This window comes from Stenella coeruleoalba (genome assembly GCF_951394435.1).
Source record: "Stenella coeruleoalba genome assembly, chromosome: 16".
Taxonomy (NCBI): Eukaryota; Metazoa; Chordata; class Mammalia; order Artiodactyla; family Delphinidae; genus Stenella; species Stenella coeruleoalba.
In genome coordinates this window covers 46454395-46469058 of record NC_137162.1, presented here as the reverse complement: position 1 = coordinate 46469058, position 14664 = coordinate 46454395, and the positions used below count along the sequence as shown (strand labels likewise).

The following is a 14664-nucleotide window of genomic DNA, read 5'->3' as shown; positions in this document are numbered from 1 at the left end:
TAAGGGCCCTCAAAAACCACCGAAGGAAGGGATTTGAGAAAAGGGGGTACTGAAATGATGTCAACAGTGGCCACAGTTGATTTTAGCAGAGGCTAAGGCAGACACATCTCCTCACTCACGCTGCTTACCAGTCACAGGTCAATAATCCCCGACTCAGGGTGCATCTTTCAACAAAAGTGATACTTTGCCCGACATCCTCCGCCTGTCTGTGGTTTGGCTGTGCTCCCACGCCACACATGACTCTTATCTGTTCTCTTACCTCTGGATTTCCTCTTGCTAAACACAGACTGCCAGATGATGGTCAGAGTGAAGAGCAGAACGCTGAGAATCCCCACACAGCACACGAGCACAGCGTACACGTAGAGGTCTGGAAGGCAGGGACACGCAGGTGATTGCCAGGACAGGCCACACCACGGGAGACGCTCCAAATAGAAAAAACTTCACACGTTATCAACACTCAACTCAAAATGAACCACAAGCCCAAATGTAAAAGAGACACAAGAAAACTTCTGGGAAAAACATACAAGAAAAATCTTTGAGATCTAGGACTGAGCAGAGAACTTTTAGCCTTGACACCGAAAGCACCATCCATATAAGGAAAACTTGATAAATTAGAAAAATTAGATTTCCTCAAAATTTAAAACTTTGCTCTGTAAATACCCATATGAAGAATGAGATATCCCATATATTGGGATAATATCTGTCAGAACAGCCAAAATAAAAACTAGGACAATACCAAATGCTGACAAAGATACAGGTGAGACATTGCTGGTGAGAATGTAAGACGGTGCGGCCGCTCTGGAAAAACAGCTTCTTAAAAGATACACCTACGACTATCACGCAACTCACCAACTGCTCCCTGGGGCATCTGTCCAGAGAAATGAAAACTTAAGTTCACACGAAAACCTGTACGTGTATGTTTGTAGCAATTTTATTCATAATAACCCAAAATTGGAAACAGCCCAGATGTCCTTCAGCGTGTGAATGGGTAAACAAACTGTGGTCCATCCACACCATGAAACACTTCTCAGCAACAGAAGGGAATGAACTATTGCACAAAGCATTATATTGAGTGGAAAAAAAATCCCCCCAAATTACATACTGTATGATTTTATTTATACAACGTTTTTGGAACGACAAAATGATAGAAATGGAGAACAGATTAGTGGTTGCCAGGGGTTAAGGAGGGAACAGATGGGAGAAAAATGAGTCTTGCTATCAGGGACCCTTGTAGTGATGGGAATGTTCTGTATCTCGGCTATATCAATGTCAATATCCTGGTTGCAATGTTATACTACAGTTTTGTAAGATGACACCATTGGGAGAAATTGGATAAAAGGGTACCAACTGGTACAAGGAATCTCTCTGCATTACTTATTAGAAATATATGTTAATCTACAATTATCTCAAAATAAGTTTGTTTTACGTTCCAATGATTCAATCATGTTCATGTGTATCTTAGTTTAGGCTGCTATAACAAAATACCATAGACTGGGTGACTTAGACGACAAACATTTATATCTCACAGTTCTAGAGACTAGGAAGTCCAAGATCAAGGCACTGGCAGGTGCAGTGTCTGGTAAGGACTCTATTCCTGGTTTGGAGACGTCTTCTCTTGGTATCCTCACGTGGAGGAGAACAGAGAGCAAGCAAGCAAGCTCTCAAGGATCCCTTCTTATAAGGACACTAATCCCATTCATGAGGGCTCCACGCTCATTACCTAATCACCTCCCAAAGGCCCTACCTCCTGATACCATCACATTAGGGGTTAGGATTTCAACATATGAATTTTAGGGGACACGAACATTCAGACCATAACAATATACATCCATTTCTTAAACTCCAGGGATCAACTTTGTCACCGATCTGATTGATACGATGCCCAAAGTGCTCAGAAAGCAAAAGGGAAGCTAGAATCATTATTTTAATCTTCTATGAAGCAAAAGCCTGCAGATATTTGAACTTAGAAAATGTTTGAACTTAGCAAAAATGTTTCTCTGCTGACAAATTTCTTTAGCCAACAGACATATTCAGTCTGCTCTTAGGTACAAGAAATATAATGATGAACATCCAAAGGTCTTCTCGTCAAGAAATCAGAGGGCTGCATGGTACCTGAACCATAGAAATACGTGTCCAGAACCAGAAACACACAGAAGAGGGACCCATCCCGGTTGGGGCGGTTGGGAGGGGCTTCCCAGAGGACTGGACCTCTGTGGTGAGTTGTAGTTAAAATAACACAGACAGTGCAAAAATACAGAGAGAGAATAAAGATAGAGAGAGAAAAAAAGTCATCAGCCATCCATCACTTTGAGTTAACTACTGCTGTACTTTATGATGTATACATATAATTTTTAAATTAAGAGCCTACTGTTTTATATCTTTCTTTTTATTTAAATTTCATTTTCTCATTATGCTCTCTGCAAAAAGTGATTTTAATTTTGAAAACTATGATAAAAGTTTGTGGTATTAATACATCATCATGAGAGACTTAATATCTTATCACTGGCTACTCAAAGTGTTCCGAATGTCCCTATAATAAATGATTCTATGATAAGTATTCACAACCTTAAACCTTAATGAGTCTCTCACACTGTGTTCTCAAGATTAAAGTTCCTAGAAGTGGAATTACTGAGTCAGCAAGAATGCACTCGGGACCTAGAGAAGCAGCTGATTAAGTGCTTAAGCTGAAAAAGCAAGCAGTAAGCCTACTGGGGTGGCTGGCTTCCGCGGCGAGCCTGGAGAAGCAGGTAACGCTATATGGTCAAGGAGAGGGAAGGAGGGGGAATGGGATGGAATCAGACATCTTGGGTTCCCCTGGGAGGCCCGGGGATGTCCCTGCCCCTGGAGTGCCTCCCTTGGTCTCAGGTTCAGCCAGCATATTCACTTAAGCTAGTTAAACTAAGTAGAAAACACAATAGGACAAGGTTGCAGGTGAAGGGAGCACTTGCACTAATATTTAGGGAACACGGCAGGTGGGTGGGAACGAGAAAGAGTGTCCTACAAAGAGAGCAGGAGCCAGGAGCCAGTCACAGGAGCCGAGGAGGACCCAGTGAGAGTTCTAGAAGCCAAGAGAGTAGAATGCTGTAAGAAAGATTCTCTAACAGCATCACGTGCTACTGGAAAACCCCCACTGGGATTTCCCACTAGGAAGCTACTGGAAAAGTCCTGGAGGAAAGCCCTTTCATTGTGATGGGAGGGACAAAGCCAGGTTACAGGGGTCGAGGAGCTCCATGGGGTATGAGGAGACTACACAGAAATAGAGAAAACTCTCCCCTGTAACTGAGATCAAAACTGCCTTTCTAAATAGATGCCTGTGTCTCGGATGTGTGGGTCTTGAAACTTAATACAGTAGAGAACTCTGCACGTGGTCAGTTAGGAGACAGGCTTGGGCCTCCATTTAAACAACATGAAATTCCAAGGGACAGAGCAGAGGTCACAGACTGGGACTCAGGACAGGATACAGGACAGGACAGAACACGGAGAACATAAGGCTAGTCCTGGATTTACACACTGTTGAGCAAACTATTCTGGGAACAGGACTGCAGAGCCATTTCTGGCACCAGCGGCTGGGAAACAATGTGGTCACAGTGCCAGGCAGACAGAATGGGGGCTGGTGGGCGCAGCATCTGCCTCAAAAGGGTTCCAGAGATTCGGGCCCCGGGACCAAAAGGCAACAGCGATTTGGCTTCAGTCTTGGGATGGAGAGAAGAACTATCTTCCTAAAGTTTCTGCACTGCTGGAGCGAAGCGACCTAACCCACAAGCTCCCCTCTTCATCAGAACTCTTTCTTTGGTTGCAGGAACCAAAGTGGGAACAAGGTCGCAGCGAGACTCTCCCACGAGTGTCCCCAGAAGCATGCTGCAGACATCTGTGGCCCACTCTCAGGCAGGAGGCGAGGGGCACCAGGAGGCCCACACGATGGTTTCAGATCACAGCCTCCTCAACGCGCACAGAGGGGGCTCGCCACGGGGAGCCGCAGCTGCAGTCATAAAACATCTGGCCTGTCTGGAAGGTTCAGCTACGCTGCCAAGCACACAGGCCCTCCAGTCTGTGGACACCGGCCAGCAGGCACCAGCCGGCCGCACGTGGGTCCCCACAGGCCTAGGATGGATCATGCCTGCTCTATTGTATTCTTGAAGCCACAAGAACAGTAAAAAGTGTCACCTTGTAGGAGGAGGAAAAACTCAAGAAGAACACCTGAGTTTCCCTGGATTGGGCAGCAGCCACTACCCCAAGGTGCTGACTTTTTCCTCTGTTCCAATCATTCCTTTGCTGCACAAAGGCAATCTCCCTGCTGTATCTACTCAGAATGCTAAAACCACCTCCCCTTTCTCTGAAAACAAAGGTTAAACCCTGAGTCATTTGAGCCGGGGTCACAAACTCCCAACACTCCAGGGATACATTTTGCCAGCAGGCTAGAGCCAAGCTCTGCCCCGGGGACACAGGCAGCCACAGTGCAGCTCCAGACATCGTTCTCAGGCTGGAATACTGGCCCAACGTTGCCCTATCTTCCGTCTTTTCCTTTATCTTTCATGTAAACACCTCTCTAATTATAAATGTGGGCCAGAGGTTTTCAAACTCAGACCCATCCAAACAATGCTTGTCTGGAGGCTGAATCCAAACCTTCAGGTTCAAATTGAACAAAACATCTGCACTTAACCAAATCTGGGTTTAGCTTTTAAAATACCACAGAACACTGAACACTCAAAATAATTCTAAAAATCTTGTTATATTCTCCAAATTCACTTGCAGTTTCGTCTTCTGCCATTGGACTTCCAAAGACATTGCTTCGTTGGACTCAACTGCAAGCCGCCATGCAGAAAGTTATCTCCCTGCTGCCCCCGGCCCGGGGCCTCCCTGAAGCAGATGGTTGGGCCGGCAGGCTGGAGCGATGTGCACGTGGCAGGGAGGCCAAGACAAGGTGCACAACGTCTGCATGCCAGCTCCCACCCTCCCAGAAAGCCAGGCCACACCAGGCAGAGCGGTCCCCGCTCTGCATACCTCTTGCCCGGCAACCCTGAGGCCGGCTGGAGTATTCAGAGCTGCTTTGAAACCCAGTGACCCCAGCATTCCTCAGCACAGGGAAGGAACCCAACTCCCCCCAGACCACTAAATCCAGAAGGTCAATGTCCATCCTCTACATTGCCAGGGCAACGACAAATACCTAGATCACAGTTATGTTGAGAAAACCTCGTACTTCTACTAATTTTTTTATCCAGCCGGTGATAACATCTTGCTCGGGGAGAAATACCTGAGCAATAGCCTTGAAGGATTTTAACTCACTCCAGCGTCTCACCAAGAGAACTGACAATGCTTTTTTTTGTGTGCTGCAGGCAAACGGCCAGGCCGAGCTAAGCCCCAGGAGGATGGATATCCGTCCTCAAGCCCTGCCGCAGCTCTCCCATCCAGGAACAAAAGGGCAAAGGCCTGGGATCAGGCGCTGGGGAATTTCAACTGTACCCCTGACCTCGCCAACGCTGTGGCTGGGTTAAAAAAGCAAAACCCATAGATGCTGCTGCCGCTGCTGCTGCTGAAATCACAGGGAAAGAGCACTTTGGACACAGCTGCTCTGAGGCAGGATACACAGTGAGAATTCCAATTCAGCCTTCCTAAAGGGACCCAATTCTCTGCGTTGAGAAGACAGTGCATGTTGGCCTACAGATTTTTTGTAGAGTTAGATCGAGAATAACCCTGATATTCTGTAGCTACACATGAATTTAAAAATATCATTAATTATACAAAGCGTTTTAGAGATGCTGATTGTGCCACAAGGCGTGTGTGGACTTTTAAATGCTACAATCCTGCCAAATATATAAAGTCTGGGGTTTTGTACCATAGCATTTTCAAACAGTTCTTGGATCGCTTGCACCAGAAACACCTCAAGCCCTGATGAAGTGCAAATTCTTTTATCTCTTCCTAAATATAATAATCAGATTCTTGGTAGGGGGTGGGGCAGGGTGGGGGGGCAGCCCAGAGTCTGGGTTACTAACAACCCCCACATGATATCCTTATGCATCTGATGATAAACAGGGCTCCTGCTGTCACATCTGCCAGTGGCCTACCTTAGGGAGCCCCCAGGACATCTCCAGACTCCCACCTCTTCCCAGTGCCTGGGTCATAGGACAGCCTCAGAAATATGGATACATCAATTGCTTTTTCTACTGCTTCACTTTATGAGAAGGAAAGTCACACATCTCTTTGTTAACAAAGGCATTCACTGAATGAGAGACTAAGGGAGGGAATTGGGGATTATTTTACTTGGAGGTCATCAAGTAAAGAAAAAGCCATCTACAAAATGTGCAGAAGAAAAGGCAGGGAATACAAAGAATCACTGTTAAAGTGCAACCCGAGAGATGCAATATTTATGACCTCAAAACGAAACAATTCTAATGGCCTACCTGAGCGACACCTTATGGTTTGCAAACCATGTTCATAATTATGGTTACATTTTTCTAAGACAGAAAGTTCCTCAATCCACTGCTTTTAACTAGCTACTGGAAGACATAGGTTTGAATCCAAGTGCTCTCCCCCAAGGGCAAGTTCCTACACCTGTTGAATTAACAAAAGGTGATGGTGAAGGCCCAAGGCACACGTCTCCTTAGATCCTTTTGGCTAGGTCCATACATCATCAAAAAATGCAATGCCTTCACAAGATGTAATCCTTCACAGTTTCTTGATCACATCTTAACATTAATCTGTTGTGTTTTGGTTTTTTTTACTGATCAAAGGTTCTCCCTGAGAACTCACAAAATACATTCTTTCATTGCTTATGGTCATAATCCTCAACCACTTTACAACAACAATTTCTGTGAGTTTTCCATACACTAAGGCCATATACTTTCTCAGCCTTGACACTCTTGACTTTTGGGGCCAGATAATTCTTTGTTGTCAGGGCTGACCTGGGCACTGGAGGATGTGTAGCAGCTTCCTTGGCCTCTACCCGATAGATGCCAGTAGCACCAAAATGCTAGTCGTGGCAACCAAAAATGTATCCAGTCATTGGCAAATGTTCCCTAGAGGGATAAACTCACCTCCTGTTGAGAATCACTGCTCTAAGGCTCCAGTCTGAGTGTACTTCAGAATCACTCGTAGGTCTTGTTAAAACCCAGATTGCTGAGTACCACCCCCGGAGATTCTGATTCCATAAGCAAGGGTAGCACTCAACACAGTGCATTTGTAACAGCCTTCCAAGTGGTGCTAATGCTGATGTGATGCTGATGCTGGTGGTCTGGAACCAGTTTTGGAAAACACCTCCCTAAGGTCATGGCTGCATGCTGGCAACCCATGAAGAGCTTTTAACAAGTTACAACTTAATCAGAATCTCTAGAGATGCGGTGCAGGCATTAGCATTTTTAAAGCTCCCCAGTGATGTTAACATGGGTTGAAAATCAATTGCTTAAGGTTTACAGATGTTTCCAGAATCCCAAACTCCTTAAGAAACCTGAGATAAAATTAGTCACAGTAGATGTAATTTGCATTTTTATATTACTTGAAGATCCCTCCCTCATATCACCTCGGAGCAGAAATTCTGGCACAAAACAAACAACCCCAAAGTATGCAGACTGGAGCTTTCATGTCTGCTTTTTCAAAATCTGTGGGCTGATACCACCAGGGATTTCCAACCTACTCCTGAGTAAGTTTAGGGCAAGAAAACCATTTGATATTAGGGGAAAACTAAGAAGTCTATTCCTTTCCTATTATCTAAAAGTGAGGCTGCATCTTATAATAAAGAAATAAGCAATTACCTTCAAAAAATGCCCAGGTCTGTTTCTTTTTCTCAAACGATGAATCTTCAGACGCTTTCAGGGAAATCACTGTAAGACAAAAGAGAAATGGCATAGCATGAAGTGGAGCAGCTCATGGACCTAGCCCACCTCAGTCCAAAATAATATCATAGGGTATATATGACACTTACATTTATAAAGTAATTTTCATATTTGCAAAAAACACATTTAATTGTCACAACCCACAAGCCAGGGGAAGGTGCAATGACTTACATATAACAAGTAAGAGACCAGAGAGGGGAATTAAGTTGCTGGTACTCAGTCCACTAGAAGCCTCACTCACCCCATATATTTGCAAAATAAAGAGTTCCCCAGTGGGAATTCCAAGAACCAAAACATTATTTATTTTACCATTTTAGTGGACAGCTTTCCAAAATGTAGTGTACTTGCCTGGGTATCCCTAGATAGAGAAGCCTGAGGTCATCTGATGACTCAGGGTCAGTGCTCTGAGCACATTCTCCATGTAAGACAGTCACAGAGCTGCAAGATCTGATTTTGAGATTATTTTGTCTGCTTTCAGTCAGTGGTTGAGCACTGAATTCACTGTGTCTGCTTTCAATTGTCAGGGAAACAGAATTGAGTTACACTATGTCAAACCTTGAACATCATACTAAAGAGTCTGGAAACATGGGAAGGTTCCACATACAGGGCTAACATAATCGTAGGCAAAAATCAAAAAAATTAACCTGACAGAAAAATGTAAAATGTCAGGGAATGAGAGTATTGCCCAATAGAACTTTCTGAGATGATGGAAATGTTCTGTGTCTGCAAGGCACATACAGCTGCCACTGGCCACATGTTTTTATTGAGCATGTGAAACGTGGCTTATTCACATGGGACTAAGAAACTGAATTTGTAACTGTATTTCATTTTAATTAATTTAAATTTAAATAGCTACATTTGGTCAGTGGCTACCACACTGAAGAGCTCCAGAGAAGAGAATCTCTAAGACCCAAATAACAAGACAAAGGTGGCTAGAATAAAAATTGAATCAATATGAGAGGTAAGGAATATGGCAAAGATGGTCTGGAACTTTATTTACTGCCCCTCCCACAAACTTTTATATTATTATTGTCATGGATTCCACTTCTGAATTTTCCATCTTTATTTTTCTCCAGGCCTTGCACTGGGTATTTCCATTGATCTACCACACAGATCACTAATCTTCTCTTCACCTGTGTCTAACCTGCTGTTAAAGCCATCTCTGAAATTTAAGATTTCATTTATGGATTTTTTTCAGTTATAGATCATCCACTTAATTCTTTTTATATATCCTAGCTCTCTGATGAATTTATCCAGCATGTTATCTAATTTTTCAACCATATTTATCACATTATTTTAATGTACATGACTGATATCTTTCACATCTGCATTGCCCATAGGCTTATTTTTATTACCCATTTTTGATTTTGATCTTGTCCTTTGATGTGCCTGATAATTTTTTAATTGAATGCCAGACGTCATATGTGGAAAATCATGTAGATTCGAGATAAAATTTTATTTTCCTCGTAGGAAATTAGAGTAGGGGGATGATCACCTAACCCAATGAGGATATGAACTGTTTAGAAGCTGGGTTTCAGTTTTTATAGGATATGGTTTCTCTCTGGTTTGCCCTTACTTCAGGGATCCCCAGTAGAAAACCTCAAGTATTTATCATAGCGCTTCCAATTTTCATCTCACTGATAGAACTCTGCTCTATCAGAGGCTCTGCTTGCCTCCTAAACAACCTGATTGTCACTTTCTGCATTACTTTTCTCAACAAGCACTGCGAAAAAACAGCTGAATTTCTTAAAGAGTTAAGCGACTCTGACAATTGGTCTCATTCACTGCTCTTCTCTGCACTCTATCTATATAGTCCTTCAGAGGACAATTAAGATAGCTGAAATACATATGCACACAGACAATTGTGTAATTATGTAATACAAATATACTTATGAAATATAAATATATAATTAGGAAAGCTGAAATACAGATTTTTTTTTTCAGCATTTCTAATTGTTCTCAGAAGGAGGGCTCTGTTCTGTGGGAAAGAACCCCTCTCCCAGTAGAACCTAAATTCCTCAAAACCAGAAGCTGGTCTTCTACCTCAGTATCACCATCTTGGGACACACTGCCTGGCAGCTGGTAGGTGCCCAGTAAATAAATGAATGATCTATTTCTTCCTGACGGCCCCTCAAAGGAAGAAATCTGGACATCCAGGAATGAACTCTTAGTGGACATTTGGTCTTGCGTGTGATATTAGACATGTCAGACAATTCATCCATCACCTTTCCTGCTTAATTTACCCCACCCACAGCTCCTGTAATCTGCTCACTGCCAGAGCAACCGAGCAGATTCCCCCATCAAGAATTTAAACTAAGAAACAGAGTACATATGGTGGTTGTAGGCCCTGGGGTTGAAAAAGCCTGTGGACTCTGGGGTGGGCAGCCGTGTTTGGAAAACAGGAAAGCAAACAGAGCTGAGGGCAGAACCTGCAGGAGGAATATGGAGGTGGGAGGATTTGACCTTGATGGTACTCTGGGTACCAAGAGGGCTGACATGTTATTTGCTGACCTTGCATTGCATGAGCTCCATATCCTTCAACCATCCCCACCTCTCTTCTGAATTAGCTTGAATGGGTTTTCATCTTCAACCAATTAAGCCTAGGCTGCGATAACCGCAGAGTCCTAATGAAGACAATAGCGAAATGAGAAAGAAGTGGACCTCTGAGGACCGTAGTTTTCAGGAGATCAGGGATGCCCAGCATGGTCGAGAGCCTTACTACTCCAAGTGTGGTCCACGGGCCAGCAGCATCAGTGTCACCTGGGAGCTTGTCAGAAGTGCAGGACTGTAGGGGACCCAACCCAGGTCTACTGGATCGAATGTGCTTTTAAACCCAGGTTCCCTGGATGAATTATATGCATTTTAAAGAGTGAGATGCACTGATGTACACCGGGTTGAGTTGCCGTTTGCTGGTTATGTAACCTTGGGCAAGTCACTTAACTTCCCACTGCCTGAGTTTCCTCATTTGTTATGCAGAGATGATAATAAGTTCCGGGTGAGTGTGAGAACCAGATGGGTTAATATATGTGAAATACTCAGAACAGTGCCTGAGACCTAGTGAGCCATTTTTATCCGCAAGGACCTTAGCTCCATAAGACAGGGATTTGGTCTATTTTATTCACTGCTCTAATTCCCACACCTAAATTCTAGCATGGTCCTCTGCTATCAGTCCTTTGCCTGAGAATGTGAATCTCCAGTTGTCCAAATGGTCCATAAGAAAGAGTTCCCTGACCTTGTGGCTAAACGTCTGCAACTCAGTCGGGCTGCTACCCTTCCAGCAAAGGCAAAGGCCACTGCCTTTGGACCACTTTTGATTCATCTTACATTTTTTCATTTCAGAAGCTGTGGGCCCTTGATTTAGTCCAATTACAATTCCCTTTGCCTTACGTGGGATAGAAGGTAACAAGGTCTCCCCAGTGGAGTTATGGAGATGGGTGTTGAAAGAGCCAACAAGCTGGGATTCAAAGCTAAGGGGGCTCTAAGCAAGGAATTCACGGAGGTTCCTCATTTCTCTCCCGTGCAGCTGTTTTATGGGAAAGTGCAGCAACTCTGTTTGGCATACGATGATCAGCGACACCAGCCATAATCTTATCTGTTCCTACAAGAAAAAGTTTTACATGAACTCTGCCAGAGCTTTTGAAATTTTCCCGAGGTTCCACGTAGCTCTCTTGTTTCAGCTGCTGATCCCGCGCTGTCTCAAAATGAATGCGATACATTGTCAAGCCGCACGTCTGCGTCCACAGACCATGGCCAATGCCCTGCTCAAGGTGGACTCTGTCTTGAGCCCAGCCTCTCAGCCAGGAGCTAATGTGGGGGTGGGCAGTGGGCACCCCCTGGGGAAGGTCCATTACTCCAGCTGCTGGGAGTGATGCCAGCCCTGCTTCCTGGGGAGCCTTGCCTCTTCCATCCTTCCTGCATCCAGAGGTCCCGTGAGGGAGGGCGGTACTGGGACCACCTCCTCCCACAGGGTGTGGGGCCTGGGAGGAGGGTAGTGCAACTGATCAGAGAAGCAGAAGGAAGCCCAGCTTGGCCTCAGCACCAAACCACTCTTCTCAATACAGCTTTATCAGAAAGTGGGCATTCTGACTTCTGACTCCCGTGCACATTCATCAATCGGTCTGGGCCACAGTAGAAAAGGAGAGTAAAGGGCGCTCAAAAGCTAAGTCATCAACTGACCTACTGACTGCTTTGTAATTTCCTGGGGACCCCGGCGCCCAGTGTGCAGAGCCTGGCTGACCTTCTTGTGAGGTGGTGGCCCAGATAACTGAGCAGCAGGCCGTCCTGGGTCCCTCCCCAAGAGAGCAGAATCCGATGAAATCTAAGAAGGGGTGGGGTGTGAGAGCCACCACGTCTCGGGCCTCTGGGAAGAACCGGTTGAAAGTGCTGCAGGATCAAACAGTCTGGAAGAACACAGCCCAGAGGCACCGAGACAAAAAGATCCTATCAGCCTCATGTCTGGAGGAAGCAGGTTGGAAAGAAAGAATCTTAGTCAAGTCCCCTTTGCTGGGACCTGAGGGGAAACCATCACTCAGAGAGGTGTGAAAACTGAGACCCTTGATTTCTGACTTGGACAGACCGTCCCACTGACTCCCCTGGGGAGGGCATGTTTCACAGGCTGTGGCAGACCATGTCCCCTGAGTTCACGCCAAAGACCCTATGACAATGCCCTCCGGCTGAGGGACCTCCTGTTTCCTTCCTGGTCTCCTGTTCACTGATGATACAGAGCATTTACCTGAGCCTGCGCTGAAGGGCTGACCCCCGTCATCCAGTGAACAGATGGCTCGTGATTTTTAGAGGCCCTGGGAAGGCTCCCCTTCTCCCAGTATTCTTTCCTGCCTGCTCACCTATGCCTCCAGTTCCTTTAACAAAGAATCCTATAATTAAAGGGGCTTACATTGCAACCATGGGTTACACCCAAAGTAGGGTGCACCTTTCTGACACAGAACACCTTCCGGAAGGCAGAGGTTGACGGAGAGGAGTGCAGGGAGGGCCCTGGAACAGACAGAGGAGTGAGGAAGCCGTACGGGGCAGCGGCACGGATGCGGGAAAGACTGGCCCTGAGTTTGAGAGACACACCTTCACCTTCCTATTTCTACTACCGGTCAGGCTAGGCTGAAGCATTCTCCAGATTGTATAACTCCTGATGGTAGAGGGTGTTGCCTTCACCGAGCACCTGAAGACCAAGATTTCTAAAACTTTACTGTGGGGGAGAATTACTTAGGCCTCTTGTTAAAATGGGGATTCCCAGGCATGACCCCTGAGCTTCTGGTTCAAGGAATTTGGGGAGGGCCTGAGAACCTGCATGATTAGGGAGCACACAGTCATGGAAATTCTGAGGCTTGAGGTCCCAGGACCCCACGTGGAGAAGCCCTGGCTCACATACCCCTACTACAGACAGCAGTGGGCACCAAGTCCCAAGAGACATGGGAGAGGGGATTCAGGTCTTGAGGGGCCAGATCCTGGGCCTCAATCTCCCATCCAGCCTAGGTTGGGGTCCAGCACTCAGAACTCAACCAATGCTCTTCAATTTAATCCAGGGAAAAGGAGAGTAACAGCAAAACCTAAGGAATAAGCCTATCACATAAGTGTTGTTTACAAAGGACTCCCAAGGGGCCCCTTAATAACATGTCTCAGAGCAGAGGAATACGAGGTGAAGAACACAGCTTTCAAGAAAGTTGTTTTCAAAAAAGCAGACTGTCTATAAGGGCTGATGCGTCTCCCCAAGTGGCCGACTCAAACTTGGAAACTACAGAGAATCTGAGTCAGAGAGACCTTCCTCCAATGATTCTCTAATATTCCACACCCTCTGTCCCTGCTGAACACATTGCCTTAGAACGCATCACTATGCTTTACTCATTTCTCCGGTTCATTGTCCGCCTCCCCCAGCAGAAGGGAAGTTCCACGCGGGCTGGAATTGCATCTGTTTCCACTTCCCAGAATCCTTCTTGGCCCATGACAGGTCCTAGTTACGTTGAGCGCACAAATGAATGGAATGAATACGATGCTGTATTGGTGGATCAAGGTCTCCCAAAGAAAGCTTGGTGCTGGGACAAACCTATATTGTGGAAGGCTGGGAAGAAAGCCCAGGGCAGGGGACCCTGGCCTACCCAGCACCTGCCTTCCCATGGAAGACCTGTCTCAGAAGCAGGGGGAACACACTAGCTCACCAGGCCTTCAGGGCCGACTTCTCTGCAGCGCTCTAACTTTGGAGCTGCATGCTTTGGGTCTGTCGTGATTTACTTTACGGCCTCTGAGTTCTTAGTTTCTAACAGAATGGAAGCCGGAAGCCCAGAAACCTTAAGCATAAGATGATTAAGCTCTTTTGAGTTGAAAGGAGAGGGGCAGAAGTTTAAGGCCCTGGACCTTGCATGTAGACCTTGCTAATGTGCACCCAGGGGGTGTAGAAAGCTGGAAAGCGGACACACCCTACCTCAGTTTCCTCAGGCAGCATTCTGCACACATCAATGGGAAAGGAAAATCTCCAAGGACCAGAAGAGGCTGGGGATATGAAATATGCACAAGAAGAGACCCTTAAATAAAATAAAGAGGAGTCAACACTTTTGCTCCAAATTCAAAAATTAATATAGTCAGTTCGCTGGCCCTTCTTATTCAATCATCAGATGGTTTCCCAAGGAAAAAACTAAATGTAGCTGTGTCCCCACTATTTATAACTGGGTCAGTGTTCTCAAGAAAGGCAACTACAGCCCAGAGAGACACAGAGAACTTCTCTGTTTCTGCTTTCAGAAGTTTGCCTATTGCTTCCTTTTCCCCTTGCCCTTCCAAGACTCAGGCCAAAGGCAGTCTCTCTTGGGGCCTGGACAAAGCCATATATGTGACT

General features: G+C 45.5%; 1 protein-coding gene across 2 annotated transcripts in view; it reads right to left on the bottom strand.

The window, feature by feature from the left end:
* VSTM4 (V-set and transmembrane domain containing 4) overlaps nucleotides 1-14664 on the bottom strand; it is an 86402-nt gene that overhangs the window by 55973 nt on the left and 15765 nt on the right. For both annotated transcript variants that reach the window (XM_079899189.1, XM_079899190.1), the window contains exons 3-4: nucleotides 7746-7814; nucleotides 260-367 (exon numbers count right to left, since the gene is read on the bottom strand). In XM_079899189.1, coding sequence (XP_079755315.1) covers nucleotides 260-367; nucleotides 7746-7814 — 177 coding nt within the window. The remainder of the gene's footprint in view (nucleotides 1-259; nucleotides 368-7745; nucleotides 7815-14664) is intronic.